This window comes from Falco peregrinus, chromosome 5 (genome assembly GCF_023634155.1).
Source record: "Falco peregrinus isolate bFalPer1 chromosome 5, bFalPer1.pri, whole genome shotgun sequence".
In the NCBI taxonomy this organism is placed as follows: Eukaryota; Metazoa; Chordata; class Aves; order Falconiformes; family Falconidae; genus Falco; species Falco peregrinus.
In genome coordinates this window covers 115,437,735-115,461,751 of record NC_073725.1, presented here as the reverse complement: position 1 = coordinate 115,461,751, position 24,017 = coordinate 115,437,735, and the positions used below count along the sequence as shown (strand labels likewise).

The window sequence follows — 24,017 nt, the reverse complement described above, 5'->3', positions numbered from 1 at the left end:
TGGCCAAACGGGGAACCTTGCCGAGGACAGTCCAACCAGAGGCTCCTCGCCCAGCAAGTGCCATGCAATGCGCTGCCGGGCTCTGCTGCCAGCCGCCCGTGGTCCCCCTCCCTCCCGGGGCGGTGGGACCCCCCCCCGGGGACGGGGGCCCAGGCTCGCCCGCCAGCTCGGCGCCTGGCTCTGCTTGGAGGGGGGGGTCGCAGCCCAGCAGGGTTTAGGGTGCCTCTCGGGGAACCCCCCCGGCAGAGGGGCGGCGGATGCGGGGTTCAGCTCGCGGGGGCAAGCCGGGTTAGGGGGTGCGTGAGGGGCGGGTGTCTGTGCTGCGGGACATCCCGGGGCCTCCGCCACCCCCTCGCCCTCCCGCCGGCCCCCGGGGCACTGCAGGACACAGCCAGAGGTTGGACTGTTGCTCTCCGAGGGCTGTAGGCAGGGGCTGGGTACAAGCCAATGAGAGGAGGAGGAGGAGGAGGAGGAGGAGGAGGAAGAGGAGGAGGAGAGGGGTACAGAACACTCGTACTTGGTCCATCAGCATTGCCATCGCAGGGGCGCCGGGAGGAGGCAACTCAAGGCTGATAGAACAGGGCTGAGGGTGACACTGGCACCTCCCCGCTGCGCTGCCCGCCTGGTCCCGTGCCCCCCGTGCCCCCCCCTCGCCTCCGGGGGGTGGGGGGAGCGCGGCGGCGGGGCCCGGATGTGCCGGGGCGTCCCCCGCCCTCCGCGGGAGCTGGGCCCGGTCCCCGGGGCCCTCCGGCGCTGCGTGCCGCTCTGCTGCGGGGCGGGGGGGCCCACACACGGACGGACACACACGAACACCCCCCGCCTGCCTCGGTGGGACCTGGGGCTCAGACCCGTCCGCTCCCCGGCAGCACGGGCGGCCTCGACGGCACGCCGGGCCCCGGGGCTGCGGGCACGGCCGCCAAGCAGCCGTGGGGGCGGGCAGCGCAGCCCCCCCGGGCTCCGCGGCCCCCGTGCAGCCGGGTGGTCCCCTCCCCACCTCTGCCCGAGGGCTTCTGCCTGGGGGCTTTCCCGTCAGGCCTGTCCCAGAGGGCGGCGGAGGCCGGGGCCACCCCTCCGCCCCCGGCTCCCCCCCTCCGCCCCCCGCTCCCTGCACAGCCCTATCCCTTTCAGGTTGAGTTGTCTTGGGGAGGAGGAAGCGGGGAGCCGGGCCGAGGGGAGAGGGAGCCGGAGGAGGCGAGCGGGGGGGGGGGGGGGGGGGGGCGGGGAGCGAGAGGGCGGGGTGGGGGTTGGGGAGAGCGGGGTATCGAACTAGCTACCGAAACCTGGGGGATCCCAATCGGCAGTTTCACACGAGATCGGCTCGGATCGCATCGAACCGGGTTTGGGAGCGATGCGCGGGGAGGGAGTGGGGGGTCGTTGTGACAAAGCTCTCATGGACAGAACAAGACATGTTGCTTTCAAATAAAGGGGGAACTGGAGGAGAGGAGGAGGAGGAGGAGGAGGGGGGAGGAAGGGCGAGTCGGTGGCGGTTTGCAGGTTCGGCGTGGCAAACGGGCAGGGAGATGGGCAAGCAGGGGGCTGGGGGGGACTGGACACGGGGCGGGGGACGGGGTGGTGAAGGTGAGTGGTCTGAGACTGAAAATACTTGCCCTTCATTTTGTTGTTTGGTACTGTGTGAATCCACCATAGAGAGAAAGCAAGAAAAACAACAAACAAAAAAACAACAAACAAAAAAAAAGGGGGTTGGGTGGAAAGGGGGAAGGGGTGGACAAACAATATTTTATTCAATCGCTGTTTGAATAAAAATATTGTGTATCATAATCATACCAAAAGGAAACTTCTTGCAAAAAACGACATGAAAACAAGAAAAAGAAAAACCCAGTAATGAAAGGAAAAGAAAAGGCCACGGTGAAATAAGAATAAATAATTATAATAAAAAGCAAAGATATAACTATATATATATATATTCAATACTCCAACGGAAAATGAGTCAGTAGCAAACAGTTGCAACAGTCTTGATATCAAAATGTCCTCACTGAGTTAGGGGGCATGCACGGCACGGCGGGTGGAGCCGGGGAGGATGGGGGGCTCCCCCCTCCCAGGGATGCAGACAGCCTGGCCTCGTCCCTTCGGACGTGGGGCTCCTGCTGATGGATGGAGGGGGTGGCAGGGCCCAGCGCTCGAGCAGGGCTGGGGTCCAGCTGCTGGGGCGGCTAAGGAGGAGAAACAGGAGGAACTGGAGGGGAGAGGGGAAGGGTCCGGTTCTCCCACAGGGGAGAGGGCCCCGGGAGCAGCGTGGACCTGTGGTGTGAAAAAGGCTTGGGGGTCAGGGGAGAGAGAAAGAGAGAGAAAGGGGGGGGGGGGGGGGCAGGCTAACACACACGTACACAGATTAATTCCAAATGAAAATCGAAAACAACCAAAACTGAACTCATAAAAAGAATAAATGGCTGAAACCAAACCCAAAGAATCATAATAAACCAAAGGAAATTAAAGAGATCCATGCAAACTTTCCCAGGCTTGCAAATTAACTGGCTGCTACAGCATCATCCCTTGTCCCCAGGAGGCAAACAGGCAGCAGCGCCGGGCAGCACCAGCCTGCAGCCTGGGGCTCGGGTTTTGGGGTGCAAAGTGGGCGGACCAAACCCTGGCACCCCGGGGCACCCCAGGCAGGCAGCTCGCTTTCCCTCTGTGCATTCACCTCTACTCACGCCTCTCTTTTTTGGGTTGTTTTTGGGTTGTTTTTTTTCCCTCTCATAGTGATCCCTATCTCTTTTTGCAAGTTTTTGCTTCGTGTTTCTCCCCCTGACAGCCACGGGCTGGCGTGGGGGCGAGCAGGGGTGCAAGAGGGTTGCAGGGAAAGCTGGGGGCTACTTACACTTCACTTGCAGAATCTGGTCGCTGAGGTTGGCCTGGATGTAGTAGGTGCTGTAGGGAGGCAGAACCAGACCCAGGCTGCGGAAAGGGAGAGCAGACAGGCAATGTAAGGTTTTACACCCACCCAGACCCCTTGGCCGGCCCCCAGCCCCTGCCTGGCAACCCCCAGCAGCACCCAGCCCTTACTGATGGCAGGCAGCAGCCCCACTGGCTGCCTGCACAGTCCACTGCATCCTTCTCTCCAGGGACTGCACCCAGTGCTGTCCTGGTGGCACCCTGGGATATCCCTAGAGCACCTAGGGTCATCCTGGGGGACCCAGGGCCACCCTTGGAGCATGCAGAACCATTCTGGTGGCACCTAGAGTCATCCTCAGCACACTTACTGCCATGCTGGGGCATCCAGGTTCATCCTGAGAGCACCCAGGGTCATCCTGGGTCACACATGGCCACCTCAGTGGCACCTAGGGTTGTCCCCAGGGCATCCCGGGCCATCCCAGGGGCATTCCCAAACACAGGAGGTGGCAAGCCGGCCCAGCCAGGGCTGAGGTGGGCAGGACGTACCTGCCTGGGAACCAAGGGAGATGCACATGGCAGAGGGACATGACATCCCCATAAAGGAGGAAGGTGGGAAGATACACAGCCCTCAAAAGAAGGGACAAAACCCTCCCAGTGAGGAGAGGTGGAAGACAACCACTACACTGGCTGCCGGTGAACCTGGAAAGAGGGATCCATGAGCCAGGAGCCTGGCACACAGGGTGCAGGATGTGGGTGGGAGAGGAGGTGGCAGGAGGTGGTGCTGGGGCTACTGAACCCATAGGACACACTTCCAGAGGGAGCTGGGCTCCTGGGTGCTGGCTGCAGTGGCCTTCGGTGATGGTGGTTGTGCCAGGTGCTGCCCAGGCTAAGTGAGTACCAGTGGGTGAGGGCCAGATTCCTGACCCTCATCAGATGTCACACCCACACTTGAGTCACCGGGACCTGGACTTGCCCCCTGAGCCACCACCCCAGCTAGCCCTCTCTGCACCTGGCGGCATGGACTGGGCACCCCAGCAAGCATGGCAGCGGTGAAGGCACCCCAAAAAACATGACAGAGGGGTGGCACACCAAACCACAGGTGGCAAGAGGAGGGGGGTGACTTTTTTTCTGTTCAGTGCTGGTGGCACCCTGTGCTGGTGGTGTCCCAGGGAACATCCCTGTCGCTGTGTAGAGCCACGGTAGCCCAGCAGCATCTTTCACCCTACAGATCAGCTAGCAGCCCTGGCCACAGCCGTGTTACCCTGTGTCACCGTCCCCTCCTCCACAGTGCTGCCTGGCTCCGGAGGCATGCCACTGTGGGGGACAGGACTGGGGCTGCGCAGGGGACACCTGGCAGCATTGGGAGGTGGCTGTGACCCTTGCCAGCCTCCTGAGCTGGGTGGCCAGGAGGAGGAGGGTACACTGGGCAGCAGGGGTACCACATGGCTCTTCACAGGACAGAGGCAGCATGCGTTGGACAGCACGGATATGACGCTGGGGTCTTTTATTACGCATCTGCTGATCCAAACTGGTGCAAACTGGGCGATAAATGGAGAGGGGAACTTTGCTCTCCTCTGCCTCCGAAGCCACTGCTTGTGCTGCAGCATGGGCACACATCCCTCTCACCCACCCCAGAGCAGGCAGAGACCTGTGCAAGCCCCTGGCTGTGCAGACAGGCAGTGGCAGGGTGTCCCTTGTCTGGCACCTCACATGTCAGCCCTGCAGCCTGTCCTGAGCCCTGGGGACCACAGCCCCACACTGCAGTGCCAGCCACTGGCAGACAGCACTTTTGGGAATACCCTCCAGAGCATCACTGGCTGTGTGCAATGATGTGAGGACAGTTTGCAACCCCACAGCCCATGGGATATGTTCCTTATGGCCCTGCAGATCTCTGGAGTTGCAGGCACAGGACCACAGCCCTGTACTGGTGTGGGTCTGGCTGATGCTGGGTGAGCGTGGGTGTGCCAGCAGTGCCGCTCACCTGTAGTTGGTGCTTTTGATGGGGGCCCACGTGTAGGTCCTGAACACCTCGTCGATGTATTGCTGCAGGTCAGAGGGAGCCAGTCAGGCCTCTGTGCTGCCAGGACACTGCTGGTGCAGTGACACAGGATCCCAGCTCCAAGCCCGGTGCTGGACATGGCCCCTCACTCCCCGCTGCCAGGGCTGGGTGCTCAGCATGGTGGCAGTTTGGCCGTGACCCCCTTCCCCTGCAGTGTTACCTCGTCCAGGGACTTGATCAGGGTCTTGATGAACCTCTGCCCGTCATTCCCATCAATCATGCTTCTCCGGATCTGGGGGACATGAAGGAGATGACTGAGGGCCATACAGCCCAGCCACAAGCCTGTGGGCACCCACCCAGTGGGGTGGCACGGGTGATGCACAGGGTGCAGAGGCGAGGGGTGAGCAGCCTGGGGGGCTCATCATGCTGGCACCCAGGGGACAGTGACCCAGTTCCCGTCCCTGCCATGGTTTCATGGGAGTTGTGCTGGGGCCCTTAGGACAAGGCACTCCCCGGGTAGGCTGGAGGAGCTGAGTGCTCTTTGCAACTGCAGGCTGGGGGGCCAGCCTGTACCCCAAAATCTGCCCCTGCATCTGCCCACCTCCTCCTTGTTTTCATCCTCCAGCTCAGCATCCAGGAAGTCCAGCGTCACCGGCTCACGGAAATTGATGATCTGCATGCAGAAAGAGAGAGTCGGGGAAGGGCTCAGGGCTCCTGCAGCTGTCACTGAGTCCAGAAAAACTCATCACAATTCCACCAATTAGCTCCTAACAACCCCAGGAAGCCATGTGTCCCACAGGGTCCAGGTAACCCCCACTGCTGCTGCCCTGACGGGCCCCTCCTCACCTGGGGCTGCAGGTTGGGGTGCAGTAGGACGTAGCCATTCAGGTCGATGGCGAAGACGTAACCGTTTGCCCCCAGCTGCAGGAGGACAGGAGAAGGGATGAGGCTGGCCCAGTGGCTCTGTGACATGCTGTGCTGGAGTGACCGCCCTCACCTCTCCAGGCAGACCTCGCCCCACACCACCCCCAGGGCTTTTCTAGCCATCTATTTCTATTCTTAGGCCAACAGCATCTCTCATCCTGGCTCTGGATCTTCCCTGCTGCCCCTTTCCCCGGGCTGGTAAGGTTTATTCCCTGCTGCCTCTGCAAAGGTTTAATCTCTGCTCTGGGTCCCAGCACATCACCCAGCTACAATCCCTGCCTGCCTGCTTGCCCTGGTCCCTGCCTGCACTCTGCTACTGTCAGTGCTGCTGGAGGTGCTCTGGGGTGCTGTGGGTGCAGCTCAGGGCTCCCCACAGTGTGTTTCCATGCCGGGCTCGGGCAGTGCAGGGCAGGGATGGAGGAGAAGGGGCCCCCACGCACGTTGTATCGCGGTGTCAGCCTCTTGATGTCATTGAGAGCCACATCGATCCCCATCACGCCCAGGATGAGCTGGTTCTGGAAGGAAGCGCAGGGAGGGAGGAAGGTGGGAGCAGGGCTGTCACCTGCCACCACGAGCACGGGGATGGGGAAACAGGGGGATGGACCTCTTCTCCCTCCAGGGATGTGTGGGTTAGATCTGGACACTGCAGGAGCACAGGGTGGGACATGCCAGCCTCCCCAGCAGCCCTCCATGGGACACTGCACCTGCCAGGGACTTGCAGCTGCCAGCTGTCCCCATTGAACTGGGAGAGCTAGCCAAGGCCATTTTGGGTCCCAGGGATGGCAGTCACCCCTGGTCTCACCCCAGGAAGAGGGTGCAGAGCAGGCAGCACCCCAGGGGTGCCAGTGCCCACCCCCACCCCCCCCCCCCCCCCAGCCATGCACCCAGCATCACAGCCATGCACCCAGCATCACGGCACCCTCTCCACCCCTCTGTCCTGGTGCAGCCAGGGCAATGGCAGCCACAGTCTCCTACCTTCCTGTCACTGCTGTCCTCTGTCAGGTTGAACACCGGCAGCGTGCCTGTCACCACCAGGCCCAGCCCCTGCACAAGCACAGAAGGGTATCCCATGGTCCCTTACCAGCCCCAAGACCCAGAGCTGGGGGTGGGCAGCAGAGGGGATTACCCCCTGGAAAGGGAGATGGGGGCACATGCTGTGCGGGACCCTGGGGTTGGCTGTCCTCACCTGCACCCCAAGGCAGGGACCCTAGGGCTGGCATCCCCACCTGTACCCTGGGGCTGTGTGGGACCCTGGGGCTGGTGTCCCCACCTGCACCCCGGGGCCAGGGCTCCTTACCAGGGCATCCTGGTAGACATTGGTCCACTGAACCTGCTTGGCTCGGTTCCCAGCCAGGACCATGGGTCTGCCCAGCACATCCAGGTACTCCTGCAGGCACACAAGGCAGGGGAAAGCATGACACGGGACAGACGCCTTCCTGCTCCAACCTAGTGACACCCCTGTCCCCACACACGCCCCAGGGATTATTAATAGGGTGCCTGGTGCTGGTCCCCAGCTGCAGGCTGAGCTAGCTAGGGCTAGCTGGCAGCTACCAAACCTGAGGGTAATGGCTCCAGCTGTGAACTGAATGGGTGTATAAGATGGGAACAAGGTGCTGCTCTCCATCAGCTGGGCACGGGCAGGGCATGGGCTCCCCAGGCAGCACCAGCCAGAGCCCCCTGGCTCCAGCCACCCCTGGCGCTGGGCTTGCTCTGTCACACCTGGACCACATCACTGCTGTCTCCCTGGCTGCCACCACTGGCCTTTTGGGATCTTCTCCTGGGGCAGGTTTCCCTTGTCCTGGCTCACCTTGCCAAGGCAGACCTCTGGGTGGGGGGCAGCCTCTGTGCCACAATGCCAGCCCTGCCCCGAGGGGCTGCCCTGCTAGGGGACTCTCATCACCTACCTACCATGGCACCTCGGGGGCATCCAATAAAGAAAAAGGGTAGAAAAGGGGCAGTGGGACAGGGTGGGGGGCATGCATGCCTGGCTCTGCCAAACAGGGTGCTGCTGCGCCTGGCCCTGCCTGCGCTCGCTCTCTGCCCATGCTCAGCTCTGCTCTGTGATGATTAACGCCTGATGTTTCATAATTAGTCACTCAAAAGGCAGCAGGTCCATGGGGAGCTGCAGAAGATGAATTACTTATTTCAACAGCGCAAGGCCTGGCTGAGGGCTCAGCTCCCAAGCTGGCTGCCACGCTGGCTGCCAGTCTTGGGGCTCTCTGCAGTGGGGCAGGGGCTGCTGAGGCGTGCCCCCCGGCAGGGCACCCCAGGAGGGCAGCTCTGCCTGTGGATGCCTGGTGGGCAGCCCCGCCTGCCTGCTGTACCTGCGTGTTGATACGGATGGCGCCGATGGAGGGGATTTCGAAGTAGTAACCTTGGAAAAGAAAGAGAAAGGCAGCTGGAGAGCCGGCTGTCTGCCCGTGCGGCTATCTGGCTGTCCTGCTATCCAGCCTGGCACCTTGCTGGCAGTGGCACGCACCGGAGCCCTCTCAGGTTCCTGGCGAGGGGCCAGCCCAGCAGCCTGCAGCCTCCTGTGCCCACTGGGTGCCAGCCCTGCTCACCTTTGTTGGCGCAGGCCATCCACTGCAGCGGGGTCACATCGTAGTTGTGTTGCCCGACGGAGAAGGTGAAGACCCGCACCTGCAGCAGAGTGTGGCGGTGAGGACCATCTGCTGGACACCCTGGTCTTCCACACCCAGTGCTGCCAGCTGATGGCAACCTCCCTGGTGATAGTGTGGCATTGCCTGCCATGGCCCGCAGCTGTGCTGCTCACGGCCAAGTGCAGGTGGGCAGAAGGCTCCTGTGAATGTTGGCAGCAAGGGAGCCCCTCTCTCCTCACCTGGCCCTGGCCAGTCCTGTCCCCCACCATCACTGCACTGGCCCAAGCCACCTACCCCAGGGGTCCTTAGGCTGGGGCATCACTGCACCCAGAGGGGTCTGTGCTCTCCAAGGGTCCTGCATGGACCAGAACCCCCCCCAACCCACAGGTCTCTGGACAGCAACAGGGACAGTCCAGCTGTTTCGCCTGCCTGCCAGTAGACCTGCCCCCATGCTTGGGGTTTGCTCCCCACGGGGCTGGTGTTCAGGGAGCCCACCAGCCCCATCCCCTCCCCAGCGGCCTGTGGGGCACATGGTCCCATGCCTCCCACATGCCAAGGTGGGAGCCAGCTATAAACGGCACTGGTGTGTCAGCCATCCCATTACCAGGGCAGCAGCTCAGTGCAGAAGCAGGCTGTCAGGGAGAGAGGATGGTGAAGAGGCAAATGAGATGGAAGCTGGCAATGGAGCTGGAGCAGCCGTCTCCCTCCCCAGTGAGTGGCCCCAGCTCAGCACACAGCCCCACAGCCCCTCACCGTCTTATTGGGCCAGTTGTACTTCTCAAAGACGTCCTGCACCCGGTCCTCACCGCCATCCGTGAACATCATGATCATCTTGTTGCAGTTGGCACGTGTGATGTTGGACTGCGGGGCAGAAAGACAGTGCCTGAGGCCAGACCCAGAGCGAGCCGTGCCAGGCGCAGGGCTGGATGCAGCCAGGGAGAGCTGGCCCTGAGCCATCTCTTTTCCCAGTCTGTTTCTCCAGGATGAGGGTGGCTGGGATGAAGTTAGAAGGGACACTGTCTGCTTGGGAATGATGTTGTGGCTCTTGCCACTTGGAGCCTAATAGCACCATCCATCTTTATTTTGCCTCTGGCACTGTGTCTGGCTGGATTTAGCCCCCTCCGCCCAGCCCTGCTAGCTTTTAATAACCCAGAAAGGCAGCGGCTCCCGCAAAACCTCAGCTACAGTGTGCTGGGGAGAGGGATGTCCCTCTCAGCACTGCAAAGCAGGACAAGGAGCCCTCTGCATGCCAAAGTGCCAGGAATGGGGCAGCAGCCATATGCTTGGAGCATTCCCATTGCCCACAGCACCCATGGGTGTACTCTCCCTCCCCTAGTCCACAGCCTGGCCCCCAGCTTACATTCTGCAGCTGGTCGAAGGCGTACTCAAAGCCAGCCTTATAGTCGGTTGTGCCCTTGGCCACCATTCCCTGCACGTCCTCCTTGAAGACCTTCTTGTTCCGGATGTTAGCCTGTACCAGGTGCTTGAAGCATGACACCGGCTTTGCCTTCTCATTGAACTGGGAGGCAAAAAGGAGGGGGGCAAGTCACAGAAAGGGGACAGGGGCAGCCCCTGGCAGGCACAAACCACCCGCCACGCTCAGCTTCCATGGGCAGGATGTGGTCGGAGCATCCCGTGTCCCACTTCCCAAGGACTGCCGATGCCAAGACTGGGCATAGTCTGGGACAAATCCAGCACTGAGCTGCCTGGTGTGGGTGCCAGCAGTGGGTGCTGCCAGGGTTGCTTCTGCAGGACCCCCAGGCTTGTGCAAGTAGCCATGCTGCGGCATGCCGGCGGCGGGAGCAGGTGCTGCCTCTTGTTTATGGCTTCATTTGCTGGCAATAGGGCTCATTCATTAGGGGAGCAGCGATCCAGCTAACGGAGCCAGGCCAGACACGTTAATTAGTGCCAGTGTGCTTGCGGCCAGACAGGGGAGGGCCGGCATGGGCTGGGTGCCCAACGATGCACAGATCTGGTGGCACAGCCGCTGTGCTGCATGAGGTCATGGGCTGGTGACATCGCCATAGGGGCATGATGTCACTGGCTTGTGACAGACAGAGGTGGCTGGTTGGGATCGCCTTGGGACCATTTGTGGCAAACACCCCATGATGGGGACAGCTTTTGTTCACCACCACGGACAGCTGAGCCCTGAGTACCTATTTCCTTATATAGTTATTATATATATAATAAAACCAGGGCATTTCTCTCTCTGCAGAGCTCCTGGCCAGGTGGGTCTGGGGGAAAAGGGCTCCCACAGTGGGGAGCAGGGAGCTGCCTGGGGAGGACAGCCCTGCCACCCACCCCGCGGCACTCACTGAGGCCACATTGACGTAGTCATCATCTGAGAGGGTGTCCAGCATCTCATAGACTGAGGTCTTCATCAGCTTGAGGGTGAGGCCACTCACACTGCCGCTCCTGGCAGGAGAGAAGGGTGTTGGGGGTTTGGCAGTGAGGGGGCACAGGGCTCCCTGCCAGTGCTGTCCCAGTAAGCATCCCTGAGGCTGCTGGTGGGACAGTGGCACCCCAGCATGCTGTGCCACCACCCTGACCTGGCTCAGCCCCACCATGGCCCCGACCCGTGTACTCACACGTCCACAATTATGACCATGTCCTTTGGGGAGGAGGCGCCTTGGATGTACCTGTAGGGTGCAGAGGCAGGTCAGCAGGGTCTGCTCATTTTGGGAGGGACCCTGACCCTGCTGGGTGCAGCCCGAGAGCAAAGCTCTGCCAGGGCACAGGTGGCCGGGGAGCTGTGCCGAGAGCACCTGTGCACTCATGCCTGCGGTAACCCCATGGCAAGGAGCAGGGACAAGGTGGTGGCGGGAAGAGGCAAGGATACAGCATGGCATGGCACGGCAGACCGCCAGTGACCTGCCACTTGGTACCGTATCAGTCTAATGAGCTCTAAATGCTAAACTCTTCCATCATTTCAGGCCCTTTTCTGCACGCTGATTATGCTGACACACACATCCATATTAAGATGCTGTTTACCCCCCTGGTAGCTTCAAAGGCCAGGCTGATTAAGTTATTTTTAGCTACGAGAAGGAAAAATAATACTACTATATAAATCCTCCTCCCTGAAAACAATTAGGGAACCCTTCCTCACTGCTTGAAGCAGTCAGTCCTGCTTGCAGCTCTGCTGTGCCATCCTGCACAGGAGGGGGCCAGCGTGATGCTCAGCACCCATCCCAGCAACGGGCAGGCACCACCCAGCCTCCCTGTCCCATCGCGTCAGGCCTGCTCCTGCCATGGCTGAAGTCCAAGGGAGCCTCAATATTGGCCTGATCAGGATCAGGCCTGATGCAAATGAATTAGTCTGTTATTAGTATCAATTACTCACCGTTACTGGGGAGGACTGGGGAAGGGGCAGGATCTGATTGCTCATTCCAGGTCCTGGTGTTTCCTAATTACAAGTGATTACCTGGGCAGGATGGGGGATGCTGGCATGTGGGGCCCTGCTGGTGTGGATGCTGCATCCTCCCAGCACCCTCCTGTCAAGCTGGAGTGCAGGATGGGCAGGCAGCTGCCCATGGGCTTCCTGCCAGCTGGTGGGGGCCGGGGGGCTTGGTGACTGCCCCACTCCCTGGGGCTGGGCTGCTGGCGTGGCATGGAGCCCAACTAAGATGCTGCCTGTAATGGGTTGTGGCAGCACATACATCTCTGGCTGCCCTGCTCAGATGAATACCCTGGGCTCTGCGGGAGAAGGCTGTGGTTAATAGCGCCATTCATCAAGGGAGGGGAGGGCAGGCAAGTGGTGCTGGCAGCCCCATGAAGGCTGCAGGCAGGACTGTGACCCTGGTGGGCCCAGCACTGAGGGCTGTGTGCTGCACCGGACCCTGGCACAAGGGCAGGAGAGGACCCCAAGGGGGTGTTCTCAGCGGTGAGCTGCCACCTAGCACAACGGGTGCTGCTGCTCCTCCATGGCTGCGTGGGGAAGTGGGTGGCCAGGCTGGCTAGTGGACAGGGAGCTGTGCTAGCCAGGCTCAGTAGCCCCCATACACACCAGCAGCCCCTCCTCCCCAAAACAGCCCCCCACTCCCCCCTCGGCCAATAACCCGCATGGATGCCCCGGCAGAGACCAGTTAATAATTAATGTGGAGCAATCAAAGACAATTAACCATAGTAGCAGGGCCATTAATTCTCTGACAAGGAGAGGGGGCATCTCCTAGTGTGGGCAGTGGGCTAGGCAGGGGGTGACCCCCTGGGATACAAGGCTCCCTGGGCATGCAGTGGGGACTGGCACCTGCTTTCCTCTCCATGACTGTGTGTGTCAGGCTGGGCAGGCAGGCTGGGGCCGCAGCTCCCCCAGCCCCACGGGCAGCACCACACCGACGCTGCCAAGCTGGCACCTCTACCTGGGTGACAGGGACTCGATGCAGTCCCGCCTCACTCGGTGTGCAGCTAAATGGCTGCAGCTATCACGCAACCACAGCTCGGCGCTGCCTGCCTGCTTCTCTTGCCATCCTCCTGGCTCGCAGTTTCTGAGAGCCAGGATTTTCCCGTTCGGATGGGAATGCTGGCCAGGACTGAGCGCCAGTCGCCACGGCTGCAGGGGGGGCACAGGGTGAGGGGTGGTTCTCCACCTTCATCTGTACCCAAGGATTTATCTCTCCATCCCACTCTGCCTTCCTAGGAAAAGGGACGGGGAGCAGGAGCGGAGAGCTGCAGCTCAGGTGCCTCTGCCCGAATTATGTGTTTGCTAATGGCAACCATGTGTGAAATGAAAAGGGGAGGGAGCTGGCTGCTCCTAGCCAGGAAGGGCTGGCGACAGGACCCCCCTTCCCACCTGGCACCCCCTTACCAGGGCCGCCTGCGCACGTCGTAGAGGTCGATCTTATTGGGAGCTCTCCACGGGGTGGCTGCGGGGGGAAGGCAGGTGGTGAGCAAGGCAGGGCTGTCCTGGGGTGGGGGACAGGGGAATGGGACTTAGGGATGCCCAGGGGTGAGGAAGCAGCAGGCTCTGGCAGGGTGCTCACACCAATGGGCTTTGACACAGCACGGTTATGTGTGCCAGGTGGCCCCCAGGGCTGGCGCTGGGGGATGCTCGCCCCCATGCCCTTTTGGCCAGCCACCAGCCACCACCCCCCGCTGGCCCCTGCCACGCACCGGGGTAGTAGCGGGTGACGCCGGTGGCACTGCCGAACACCTGCCAGAGCAGGGAGGGATCCTCCTTGCGGTTCTCGATGAAGACATCCTCCAGCGCCTGCGTCCAGTTCAGCTCGTTGAGAATGACCGTGGCTGCAGGAGACAGAGCCGGGGTGGGTGGGTGGGCAGATGCGGGGGAGCAGCAGAGCTGGGGGTGTGGGGTGGAGGTGTGTGTGCTGGGGACCATGGTGTCCCCACAGCGATGGCAGGGCGGGAGAGGTGGTGTGTCCCCTCTGCCCCTTCCCATGGAGGAGCCCACAGGAACTTTGCAGATACTACTGCATCCCCCTGGTCCCTTGCTCCCACAGCCTCCACCATCAGCCTGCTGTCCCTTCTCCTCAGAGACCTGAGCCACCCGGCCATACTCCCCCAACCGCTCTCCATCCCCATCCCCTCGCTCTGGGGCAGGGAGAGCCACCACTGGGGACAGCTGCCTTGCCATCTCACCACCTTCCCAGCAAAACTCCCTGCTCCTCCCACCACCGTGCTGGCCCCATTCCCTGGGGACAGGCACCAGCTGGGAAACAAGGGGTTGTGCCCCGCAGGGCTGTGTGGAGCCTCCGGGCCCTGCTCTGCATTCCTGCTGGCCCCTGCACCTGATGCAAAAGCAATTAAGATGCCGGCAAACAGCAGTTTTAAATTATTCAGCTATTAAAGCAAAAGATAAGCTGCTGGCAGCCCCAGCCTGTGATTAATCAAGGGGGGAGCTGGTAGAGCGCGGGGGGGGGGGCGCCAGTATGGGGCAGTATGGCAGGTATGGGGCTGGCCAGCCGGCAGGGAAGATGCTTTGGGGACAGTGGCACCCCCCAGTCCTCACAGTGCCCTTTGGGGCACTTGGAACACTGTGGGTACCCCAAGCCCTGGGCCGGGGCCAGGGGAGCCCCACGGTGAGCCCTGGGGCTGTGGTGCTGAGGAGCCAGCTGTGCCATTGTGGATAGGAGTGGGCAGCTGGCAGCACTCATCCTGGGGGACCCTCAGTGCATTTTTGGGGTGCAAGAGCTCCTAGGAGCAGCCCTCCTCCTTAGCACTGGGCGGAGCAACCAGTGCAGTGCTGCAGGCGAGCTGGTGTACATTTGAGGAGTATATTTAGCTCTCCTAAGGCTTCCTCCCACACTTGTGTCTCCTCGAAACACTGTCATCACCTGTTCAAGCCTTTGCCACAGCCCTGAGCTGCTGGCGGGACATGGGCAGGTTCCACCCAGGGTGAATCCCGGTTCCCACCACCCCAGCACCACTGCAGAAGACTTCTTCCCTCAGGCAGCTATCCCTTAAAATCACGATTTACTCCATCCATATTTCCCCAGCCATTTCTCAGCACCGTGCCCGCACAGAGTGCTGTTATCTGGGCACTTAGGATGATTTCTTGTTTGGCTCTTTCACAGGACGTGGTTTTTCCTGGGAGAAGGGGTCGTGAGCAGGCTGCCAGGCTCCTGCCTGCCTGGAGCAGCCCTGGGCAATATTGACAGGTTCCCCTCCAGCCCCAGCAGCACCTGCACCCCCAGCCCCTTGGGGCCCATCAGCCACACCAGGCTTGTGCCAAATGCAGCTCCTATGCCCTCTGTGCACAAACACAGCTCATACACCACCTCTGAGCAGAAGCACAGCCCCTATAGCATCCCTGAGCATGAGTGTAGCCCCCATATCATCCCCGTGAACAAATACAGCCTCTATACCATCCCTGTAAGCAAACACAGCCCCTATACGATCCCTGTGCATGAAAGCTGCCCCTACACTTTCCCTGTGAACATACAGAGCTCCTATACCACCCCTGCACATGAACACAGCCCCTATTACCATCCCTGCTCATCTGTACAGCCCCTATATCATCCTTGCATGTGAATACAGCCCCTACACTATCCTTCTGCAGGAATGCAGCCTCTATAACTGCCCTGTGCACAAACAGCTCCCACCCTCTCCCTGTGCACAGAGTGATGGGCTATTGCTCATCAGATGGGAGGCTGTGTCCACAGTCAGGATGGCTTCTGTCCCCCTCAGTCCAGGCCAGACCTGCCAGCCCCTCCTGGTGACATTCCTGTTCCTGTCCCCGTCTCCTCCCTGTCCCCATCAGGGTGAGTCCAGCCCCGCCCTGCCAGCAAGCGATTGCAGATTTAATTAAAAATGGCACAGTAAATAAAACACATATAGGATGTAATTTGTGTGTGTAGCGAGGGGTGACGGTGGAGGGTGTCTCCATAGTGGTTTAATTAGCGTGCCAGGCAGCGATAGTGATAGCGCCTCTCCACTGCGCCCCCCCCCCCCCCCCCCCCCCGCCCCCGGACATGCTCCCCACCCATGGCTCTGCTAAGCTTGCTGGTGTCCCCTCAGGAGAGGGCACAGGGATGGCCCCATGTTCACACCTCAAACCTGCTCTCCAGAGTGCAGCAGCTAAGCACCCTGCCCTACACCGTGCCTTTTTGGAGCACCCTGGGGAAGCTGGACATGGTCTGATCCCTGTGCCTGCACAGCCCATCCCTGTGGCTGCAGCTCCCTTCCCCACTGGGATTGGGATTTGGAAGGGTGTTCCCCCACTGGGACCCCCCACTGCCCCATTCCCTCTCCAGCATCCCTCTCCGAGAGGCTGTGAGTCCCTGGAGCATGTTAATCTCCAATTTGCTCTTGTCCCACAGCCGAGCAGGGTGATTTATGTGGCCATGGCAGGGCATCAGCCGTGGCGTCAACTGGCAAGCAGGGGTGAGGAGTAATGAATATTTCATCCCACGCAGCCCACCCTGCTTGCATGATGTGCTTCATTAGCTGCCTGGCCTGCACTAGCTGGGTAATAAAACTAATTGCAAATTTCTAATCCACTGCTGCTGCCGTGGTGAAATCGTTGCACTGATGCAGCTGTGAGCACAGCCGTGCCGGTAACAAGCCCATGTACCAGGAAAATGCCGCTTGGGGCAGGGATGTGAGCTCGGACCCAGTCACCGCTGTGACCAGCTGGGAGCCCTCGGCAAGTGCCACTGAAACACTGGGGTGTGGGTACAGGGAGATGAGGGGTGCCCTCCAACAGCAGGGTCTGGGCACAGGATGCGGCCTGCGGGTGCTTGAGTATGATCTCCGGCTGGGAGTGGTCCCCAGCTCGGTGCAGAGCAGCCACTAGAGGGAAATGGAGACCGACTGTCACCACGTGCCAGAGCGAGGCCAGAGAGAGCTCTGGAAGCTCAGGGACTGTGTCATTTCCCAGCAGGGACTTAAAGCTGGTGTGGTGTGTCCTATCCCATCCACACATCCATCCCTCCCTGCCTGCTCCCAGGCTGGCCAGCCAACCCGGTCCCCCTTTCTGGAGCAGCCTGTGCCCTCTGGCAGTGGCAGGGGCACGGCCATGGGGCTGATACCCCCTGTGTGCTCTGGCACCGGGGTCTGCCCAGGGCAGCATCTCACTATCCTGCAGTCACCCTCTGTTGCCTTCCTGAAGGATTTCAGTTGCTTTTTCTCCCTTTTAATAACCTCAGCCTCAGGCAGCCCAAAGCCAGCGACGAAGCATGCCTGCTTCGCCCTCTCCCACTGCACAGCCCCTCTCGCTCCCTCCTATGAGTTTGGAGTTGCTGCTGCTGTAACTGTTCACGCACAGAGGGGCTCCATCCCTCTGCCTGGCTCCAGCGCCTGCTCTGAAGCTCCTCAAGTTCTGCTGAGCTCTTGTGCAGGGAGGGATCACAGATGGGTGGGCACAAGCTTTATCCTTTGCCATAATTACAATTTCTCCTTTCCTCTCTCCACCCCTTCCTAATAAGCCCTAACCTCTGATTTGCCTCCTTGGCCCATCCCATGCTCTTGAGTGTCCCTGGGGAGGAACACATTGTCACCTCTGTTCTGACACAGTGACTCTGCCTCTTCCCAGTGTCCACCCGGCTGGAAGCCAGCTTGCCCCAGCCCCCAGCCCCCAGCCCCAGCTGTGGCACCCCGGGGTGACAGTCCCTGGGGCTGTGGCACCCTGAGCAGGAGAGGTGGAGGCTGAGCCTGGCCAGGCAGCACAGAGCAGAGTGGAGCGGGTGAGGAGCAGCACTCACAGCCTTTGTAGATGTCCGTGGGGATCTGCACAGCAGCGTACGAATAGTTAACCTTGGTCTTGAAGTTGGGGTCATCCGTGAACTCCAGCTTCAAGGAGTTGGAGCTAGACTTCTCCCTCTCGAACTCTTCTCCTTCGGGATCATCCTAGAGAAGGAGCAGAGCACATGGGGTCACCCGGGGTGCCAGCCTTGGACACATGCTGGGAACACCACCACCCAAAGCCCATCACCAAATGTCCCCCCTGCAAAGACCAGCCATGCTGGCTCTCATGACAGATTTGGCCCGCAGCCCATGCCAGTGCTGGTGGCACACAGGAGCGGCTGCTGGGAGCAGGTGGGCACAAAGGTGGGTGCCGGTTAGCCTTGCCTCTCCGACTTTGGTAGCATGACAGGTATTAAGTCAGACAAAAAAAACAAACCAAACCAAAACAAAACAAAAAAGCCTTGAAAATCAATTAGCAGCAAAAGGCAACTATCAAAGAACAAATTAAAACGGAGTGCAGCTTAGTGCTCTGTCAATAAGCAATGCAAACAATATTTAATTATGGTGAAGAGACGGCGAATTCCCCACTGCTGGTGCTCAAATGTCCTCCTTCGCCTTCCCAGCCCTCCTCAACCTTCTCAGGGCCCTGCAGCCAGCATGGCACTGCGGGTGAAACCCCTCCAGAAAGGCAGGGCAGGGCTGTGCTGGTGCAGGCAGAACGGCTGGGTGGCTACAGGGGGGGACAGGGGCAGAGCTGAGCTGCAGGGCCATGCAGGGAAGAGGGAGAAAGGGGGTGGCCTTGCTACAGAGCTGGGGAAATCACCTCCGCCATCCTGCTGGGAGCAAAGAAATCCAGGAGAAGGTGCTGAATCAGAGCTGCTGTATCCCAGCCCACAAGCCCAGTGGCTGGGGAAGGCTGTGTGCAGCCGGATGGGAGATGCTCAGGATGGGGAGGAGGTAGGGGAGGATGCTGCAGCACCTGCCCTTCCATACCTTCAGAGCTACATCCCCGCTGCAGTTGGGCAGAGCTGCAGAGCTACCTGCTCTGTCTGTGGGCAGGGACAGGCAACACAGGGGCAGAGACATGCCAAGCCCAAGCTGGGGTACAGGATGGCTCCAGCCACCTTCCCCTGGCCCTGGCTGCAGGAGCAAAAGGGGCAGGGGTGGGCGCAGCAGCACAGGAGTGGATTCTGCTGCCTGGCAAGGGAATGAATTCCCCTCGCGAAGCAGCTCAGTGCCAACTCCCCCCCTTGTGCCTCCTTCCCGAGCGAAGTGCCTATCTCGGTGCCCGTGTAAGGCCATCTGATTGCGGTAGCAGAGATCAGCCCCGCAGAAACGACAGCAGACGTGACTGGAAGCGCAAGCAGCTCCAGGGAGAGCTTGTGTGGTACTGTGCCAGGGATGGCTGCCCCACGCTGTCCTGCAGCAAAGCACCCCAGCACCAGTGGGGACAAGGGGTAGGGGACTGTCCCATCCCACTGTCCTGGTGGCCCAGCGTGAGCAGCTCTCCCACTGGCCAGGCTCCTCTCAACAAAACCCAGGGGACAAAAGGTCTGAATTTCTCATGGGAAAAGCCATATATTTAAAGGAAAATTATGTGTTTGGGAAATAAACTACGAAGGTCATTTAACACCCATCCTGGCCTCCTCCCTGTTTCCCTGTTGCAGATGATGCAGAGAGATGCCACCTCCCCTGTGCCAGCTCTGGCCGGCCACTGAGGCAGTGACATTCCCCTGACATTGCGAAGAGTGGCCAAACCATTCGCCACAGTTCGGGAGAATAACAGGATTCATATGCAAGGTTTGGGCTTTAATTCCAGCTGGTGGATTGCAAGTGTAACCACGTCACCAAGCTGATCCTGCCACAGGGGCTCCAGCCACCCAGAAAGATGCTGAACTCAATTACAGCTGCAATAGCTGAGTGGGAGGTGGGCAGAGACTGTCCCCACCTCCCCTGAGCCATGTCACCACGATCAAAATCCAGATTATGCTCTCAATTTCACGTAAATCTGGAGAAAAGGCACAAACTGACTACTGCCCCCCCTGCAAAGCCGTGATGCTGCAGCAGAGCTGGCACCCTGGCTGTATGCTGGGCCATGGGCTAGCTGGAGAGCAGCCCCAGCCCCGAGCCTGCCGTCAATTTGGGGCTCAAGTCTCTGGGGGAAAGCACCACACAGTTTGCCCCTGCCAGCTTCACCAAGCACCAGACAGTGATTTAGAGATGCCTGCTGAAAACAGGCTTTAGATGGGATAAAACCGTGGCCCTGAGGGTACCTGCAGCACCAAAACCTCTGCTTTGACACTAAAACCTTTTTTTTTTCTTAGTCCAGCAAAGTCCTGATGACACCTCCCCATCCCTCCGCACCTCAAATTGGCAGGGCATCCTCCCAGAGTCCAGCCCATCCACTGCCCCTGCCACCCCCAGCAGCCAGGAAAATCCAACCCTCCCTATTTCCCCCAGGCTGCATGGTTATTCTCCACTTTACTGGAGCTGGAACTACTATGTATATAATTACCACTCTTCTGTTTATCATTATTCTGTTATATCACCCACTTCTTAGGGGCTAATTTGTATTCTGCCAGGTTCGGCGCTGTCTGGCTGCTCTCATTCATGTAGCTGTAAAGAAGCATATGTATAGATCTCGGAGACAAATATACAGCTATATATACGTAGGACACTTCATGCATCACTGACACCTATACAGCAAAGAGACCCGTGGAAAGAGCTGATGTTATTCAAGCTGCGTTTATCCTTTATCTATAAATCTCCTGACCTCAACCAAGTTATTCCTGTTTAAGCCAGGTTGATTTGGGCACCTGAAATGGTGTCATTTCCACCCAGGTGAAGGCAGTCAAAGCTGTTACCAGCCCAGGCAGGGATGGGAGCATCTCAGTGCTAGGCTGCGGCTACAAAGAGCCACCTTGGGAAGGCTGGAGGAAGAAATTCTGCATTAAATTTATATTAGAGTAAAGGAGAAGATGATTCAAGTTCTCCTGGATTTACACCGGTTAAACCATGAGCATCTCGGCAGGCCCCCAGGCAGATTTTGCAGCATTTCTCGTCATTACATTTCAAAAGAACTTGGAAACTTCTATTTATCTGTTACAATATGTACAACATAACACAAATAGATGCTACAGTTTGAATATATTATTTGCTACACACCATTAGAAATTGACTCCATGGCAATATATCAATATTATACGTATTTATTGCTTCAGCAAGAAGTTACCAGGCGCCGAGAGATTTTGCCATCCCCAGTGCTTTAGCAGCTGGGCTGCCAGTCACAATATTCTCTCTCGAGTCTCCCAAAATATCGGACAGGGTGTAAAACCCAAAAATGCCCCAACACCCAATGAGCACCAGTAGCACCACACAACAGATTCATCGGAGGCTGCCATGCTCACAGCAAGTACCTGCCTTCCATCACATCCAGGCTAGTGCTGGCTGAGGAGAGCCAGCCAGCCCACGGGCACAAGGACTATCAGGGGGGTCCCGCCAGTGGTGGGGTTTGGAGCTGCAGATGGAGCTGGGGATGTGACCTGGTGCAGCAGCGATGCCTCGGCCAGGCAGCTCCTGCGGATGCAGACAGCCCCGTTCATTGCTCATCTCCATGGGAACGAGCCATCACAGCTAATGATGACGGCTCCAATGGCAGCACCGATGAAAAATGCAGGGCTGGTCTGGCTAGTGGTGCAGGCAGCTGCTCTGGGATGCTGGCTGGGGTGTTGCAGCTCCAAAGAAGCCCTCCCTTGTGCTGCTCCTCCCGCTACCACCAGCACCAGCAACACCCCGACACCAACCCTGCATCCCTCGTCCCATCTCACACACATCTGAGCGGGATGTATCTTTCCGAGATCCCAACACAGCCTTTTAAATTTTCCAGGGGCACCCATCTGTGCTAAGTCCAGAAAAACCAGCAAAATACTCCTATCAACACATCATGATTACTGCTAATAATGCATACAAATATAATGCCCCAGCACATGGCTGAGAAACTCCAGGCCCATGCAAAAGGGCCTTTCTTCTTAAATCTCTCAGCTTTTCCTGAAATGCGGTAATTTAATGCCAGGGAGGGAGATGGCGTGTTCTCCAGCCACATTCCTGCTTTTATAGCAGCCCAGGTTATAAATAACAATCAGCCTCTCCCGCCAGCCTGTCCCCCTATCCCCCTTCGCTTTTTTTAATCTTTGCCAAAGGTACTGTTTAGAGATCTTTCTAGACCATTTATTTTTAAATTACCAGCCAGAGGAGAGAAGAAGGGAAAAAAAAAAAAAAAGAAAAAAGGCAAAAGAAAGAAACTTCTACGGCTGATAGCTTATCAGGAGGAAATCCAAATGTCACATTAGTTGAGAAAGTTGGAAGATTAAATTTTCCAACACCCTTTATCTGCTGCTGACATTTAGGGGCTTTTTTTTAACTCCTCCCTCTCCTCGCTGCATCTACCGGGCAAGGTGAGCAGCGAGCGGGCGGCCAGGACCGACACCGTGCTGCCCCCTGCCCCGGAGGGTGCTAAGGCTGTCACAGAGCCGCCTGCCAGCAGCACCTCCACTCTCACCCCTTCTCAGGGACCTCCAGCAGTGGGTGGGTGCCCGAGTGCTGACCTTGGGATGAGGATACCTTCATGGAGCTGTGCTGCTTTCCACTGGAGAATGGTATGTCCCAAGGGATTTTGGCTTCAGCTGTGACTTAAGCATCATCCCCTGCCATCAATGCAATACTAAGATGGAAAATCACTTTATTTCTGTGTTGTTCTGCTTGTGATACCCAACCAGTAGCATCTGCTAGTTTGAATACTTCTCCCTGGATAAACCCCACAGCCCTTGCTAGCAGAGAAAGGTGAAAGCTCCATTTCTGCCAACATTTTGAGAGCCTCGGGGACCTGCAGGAAAAAATTTCTGATGTTCCCATTTGTTAAAAAACACTTGGAAATCCAAAATCTGTTTAGGAAGATAGCGGAGCTGAGGTGCAAGCAAAATGAATAGGAAGCTCATTTCTTTCGCACTGTAGTTAAAGCTGATGTAAGCCTTGTGAATAAGCCCAGTTATGTTGAATAGGCATTGTCCGTCAGAACTAACTCAATTTCAGCTAGATCCTGCTCAATTTAAATATAAAAATTGAAGCTAAATAAAGAAAAGATGGAAAGAGCACTATTTAGTTCCATTTAGACCTTCTGGTATCATCTCTCTCCTTTTTTATTTCAGTATCACCTTCTTTTATCTCCATTATTTTTGCTGGAATTAAATTTGCTCGGATTTCACAAGCAAGCAGCAACAGCATCAATAGGGATGTGCCCTCCCTGCCAAATCCACAAGGCTCTGCAACAGGACACTCCCAATTTTGCTTGATATTTCACCAGAGGAGGACTGAAGTCAGTGTGGCTGATGACAGATTTGCAGGGCTGTTCCTCCCCGATGACACACCACCTCCCCTGGGGAAGGACCAGGGAGCTGGGCGCTGAGCCCCACAGTCCCCAGGGACACTGTGCCACGCTGTGGTGCATGGTTCCTCCCTGGTGCCCCATACACCAGGAGGGCTCAGCAGGCACAGCTCTGAGGTCGAGATGCCTCCCATGTCATAATCCCACCTAACGTGACCAGGATGCTCTCTTCACTTGCAGAAATGGCTAATCCCAAAGCTAACAGCTAGAGCTGCCAGCTCAGGTCACCGCTGCCGACACTGGCTGGGTGTGGGCAGCCAGGACCAGTCGGGGTTACACCAGGCATGGGGACTTCCAGCTCTTCTGTCCCCTGCTCCGTGGCAAAAGCCTTGCCCAGCCTTATGGGTGCATGCATCCTGCTGCTCAGCCCTCCAGGCAGGGAGCTACCCTGCTCCCCAGGCTGCCTCCTCCTGCGTCAACTGCCAGCCAGTTTTTCCTCCACTTCTATCCAAGATCCGCTTTAATGCATTTTAAGCCCATTAGCTCTGTCCTCTCCAGAGCAGCCATGGAGAGCAGGATCCTCCCTGCTTTGGCAGCTCCCCCTGGGCTGGGGAGGGACAGGAGATATCCATGGCTTCAAATGAGCAGGGAGACCTGCTTGGGAGAGCAAGTGCCCTCCCCTTCAGCCACAGCATCTGCCCGACCTCTCCATCCTATCTCCCAGACTCTCCCTGACTTGCTTTCCCTGCCAAGGAGCCCTCCTGCTGTCACCACCTGGGGACAATGGCACGGGCAGTTTGTCAATAGCTCTGCTTTGAAGGCATCCATCCTCCATTCCAGCCTGCCCCTCTTCCGCTCTGGCCACCACCTCCAAGGCGGGGTGAGAGGAGAGCTGGAGCTCGGTGCAGGGCATGTCACCCAAGCTGGTGGGACCCCATCAAGCCCAGATCCTCCCCTCCCTTCTGCATGGGGCCTTCTGAAGGCTCGTGGGGTCACCCAAGTATTATTTCGAGACAAGGCCATGTGGTTTGCAGGTGGTTTGCTGCCAATGCCATGTGCTGCCACTCCTCCCCTCCCACTGTAGCACTGACCCCGGATGGCACATCTGCTGCTGGCTCTGCCTTGG

At 58.6% G+C, this 24,017-nt stretch overlaps 1 protein-coding gene across 3 annotated transcripts in view; it reads right to left on the bottom strand.

Annotated features, from left to right (window-relative positions):
- CACNA2D2 (calcium voltage-gated channel auxiliary subunit alpha2delta 2) overlaps window positions 1-24,017 on the bottom strand; it is a 454,520-nt gene that overhangs the window by 9,515 nt on the left and 420,988 nt on the right. For 2 of the 3 annotated variants that reach the window (XM_055804987.1, XM_055804990.1), the window contains exons 7-24: window positions 17,529-17,673; window positions 13,480-13,611; window positions 13,175-13,232; window positions 10,962-11,012; window positions 10,689-10,788; window positions 9,734-9,892; window positions 9,127-9,234; window positions 8,335-8,413; window positions 8,098-8,147; window positions 7,071-7,160; window positions 6,749-6,817; window positions 6,214-6,288; window positions 5,696-5,770; window positions 5,451-5,522; window positions 5,070-5,141; window positions 4,832-4,893; window positions 2,837-2,913; window positions 1,608-1,628 (exon numbers count right to left, since the gene is read on the bottom strand). In XM_055804987.1, the coding sequence (XP_055660962.1) occupies window positions 1,608-1,628; window positions 2,837-2,913; window positions 4,832-4,893; window positions 5,070-5,141; window positions 5,451-5,522; window positions 5,696-5,770; window positions 6,214-6,288; window positions 6,749-6,817; window positions 7,071-7,160; window positions 8,098-8,147; window positions 8,335-8,413; window positions 9,127-9,234; window positions 9,734-9,892; window positions 10,689-10,788; window positions 10,962-11,012; window positions 13,175-13,232; window positions 13,480-13,611; window positions 17,529-17,673 (1,495 nt within the window). The remainder of the gene's footprint in view (window positions 1-1,607; window positions 1,629-2,836; window positions 2,914-4,831; window positions 4,894-5,069; window positions 5,142-5,450; window positions 5,523-5,695; window positions 5,771-6,213; window positions 6,289-6,748; window positions 6,818-7,070; window positions 7,161-8,097; window positions 8,148-8,334; window positions 8,414-9,126; window positions 9,235-9,733; window positions 9,893-10,688; window positions 10,789-10,961; window positions 11,013-13,174; window positions 13,233-13,479; window positions 13,612-17,528; window positions 17,674-24,017) is intronic. The other variant, XM_055804989.1, reaches the window with a different exon arrangement.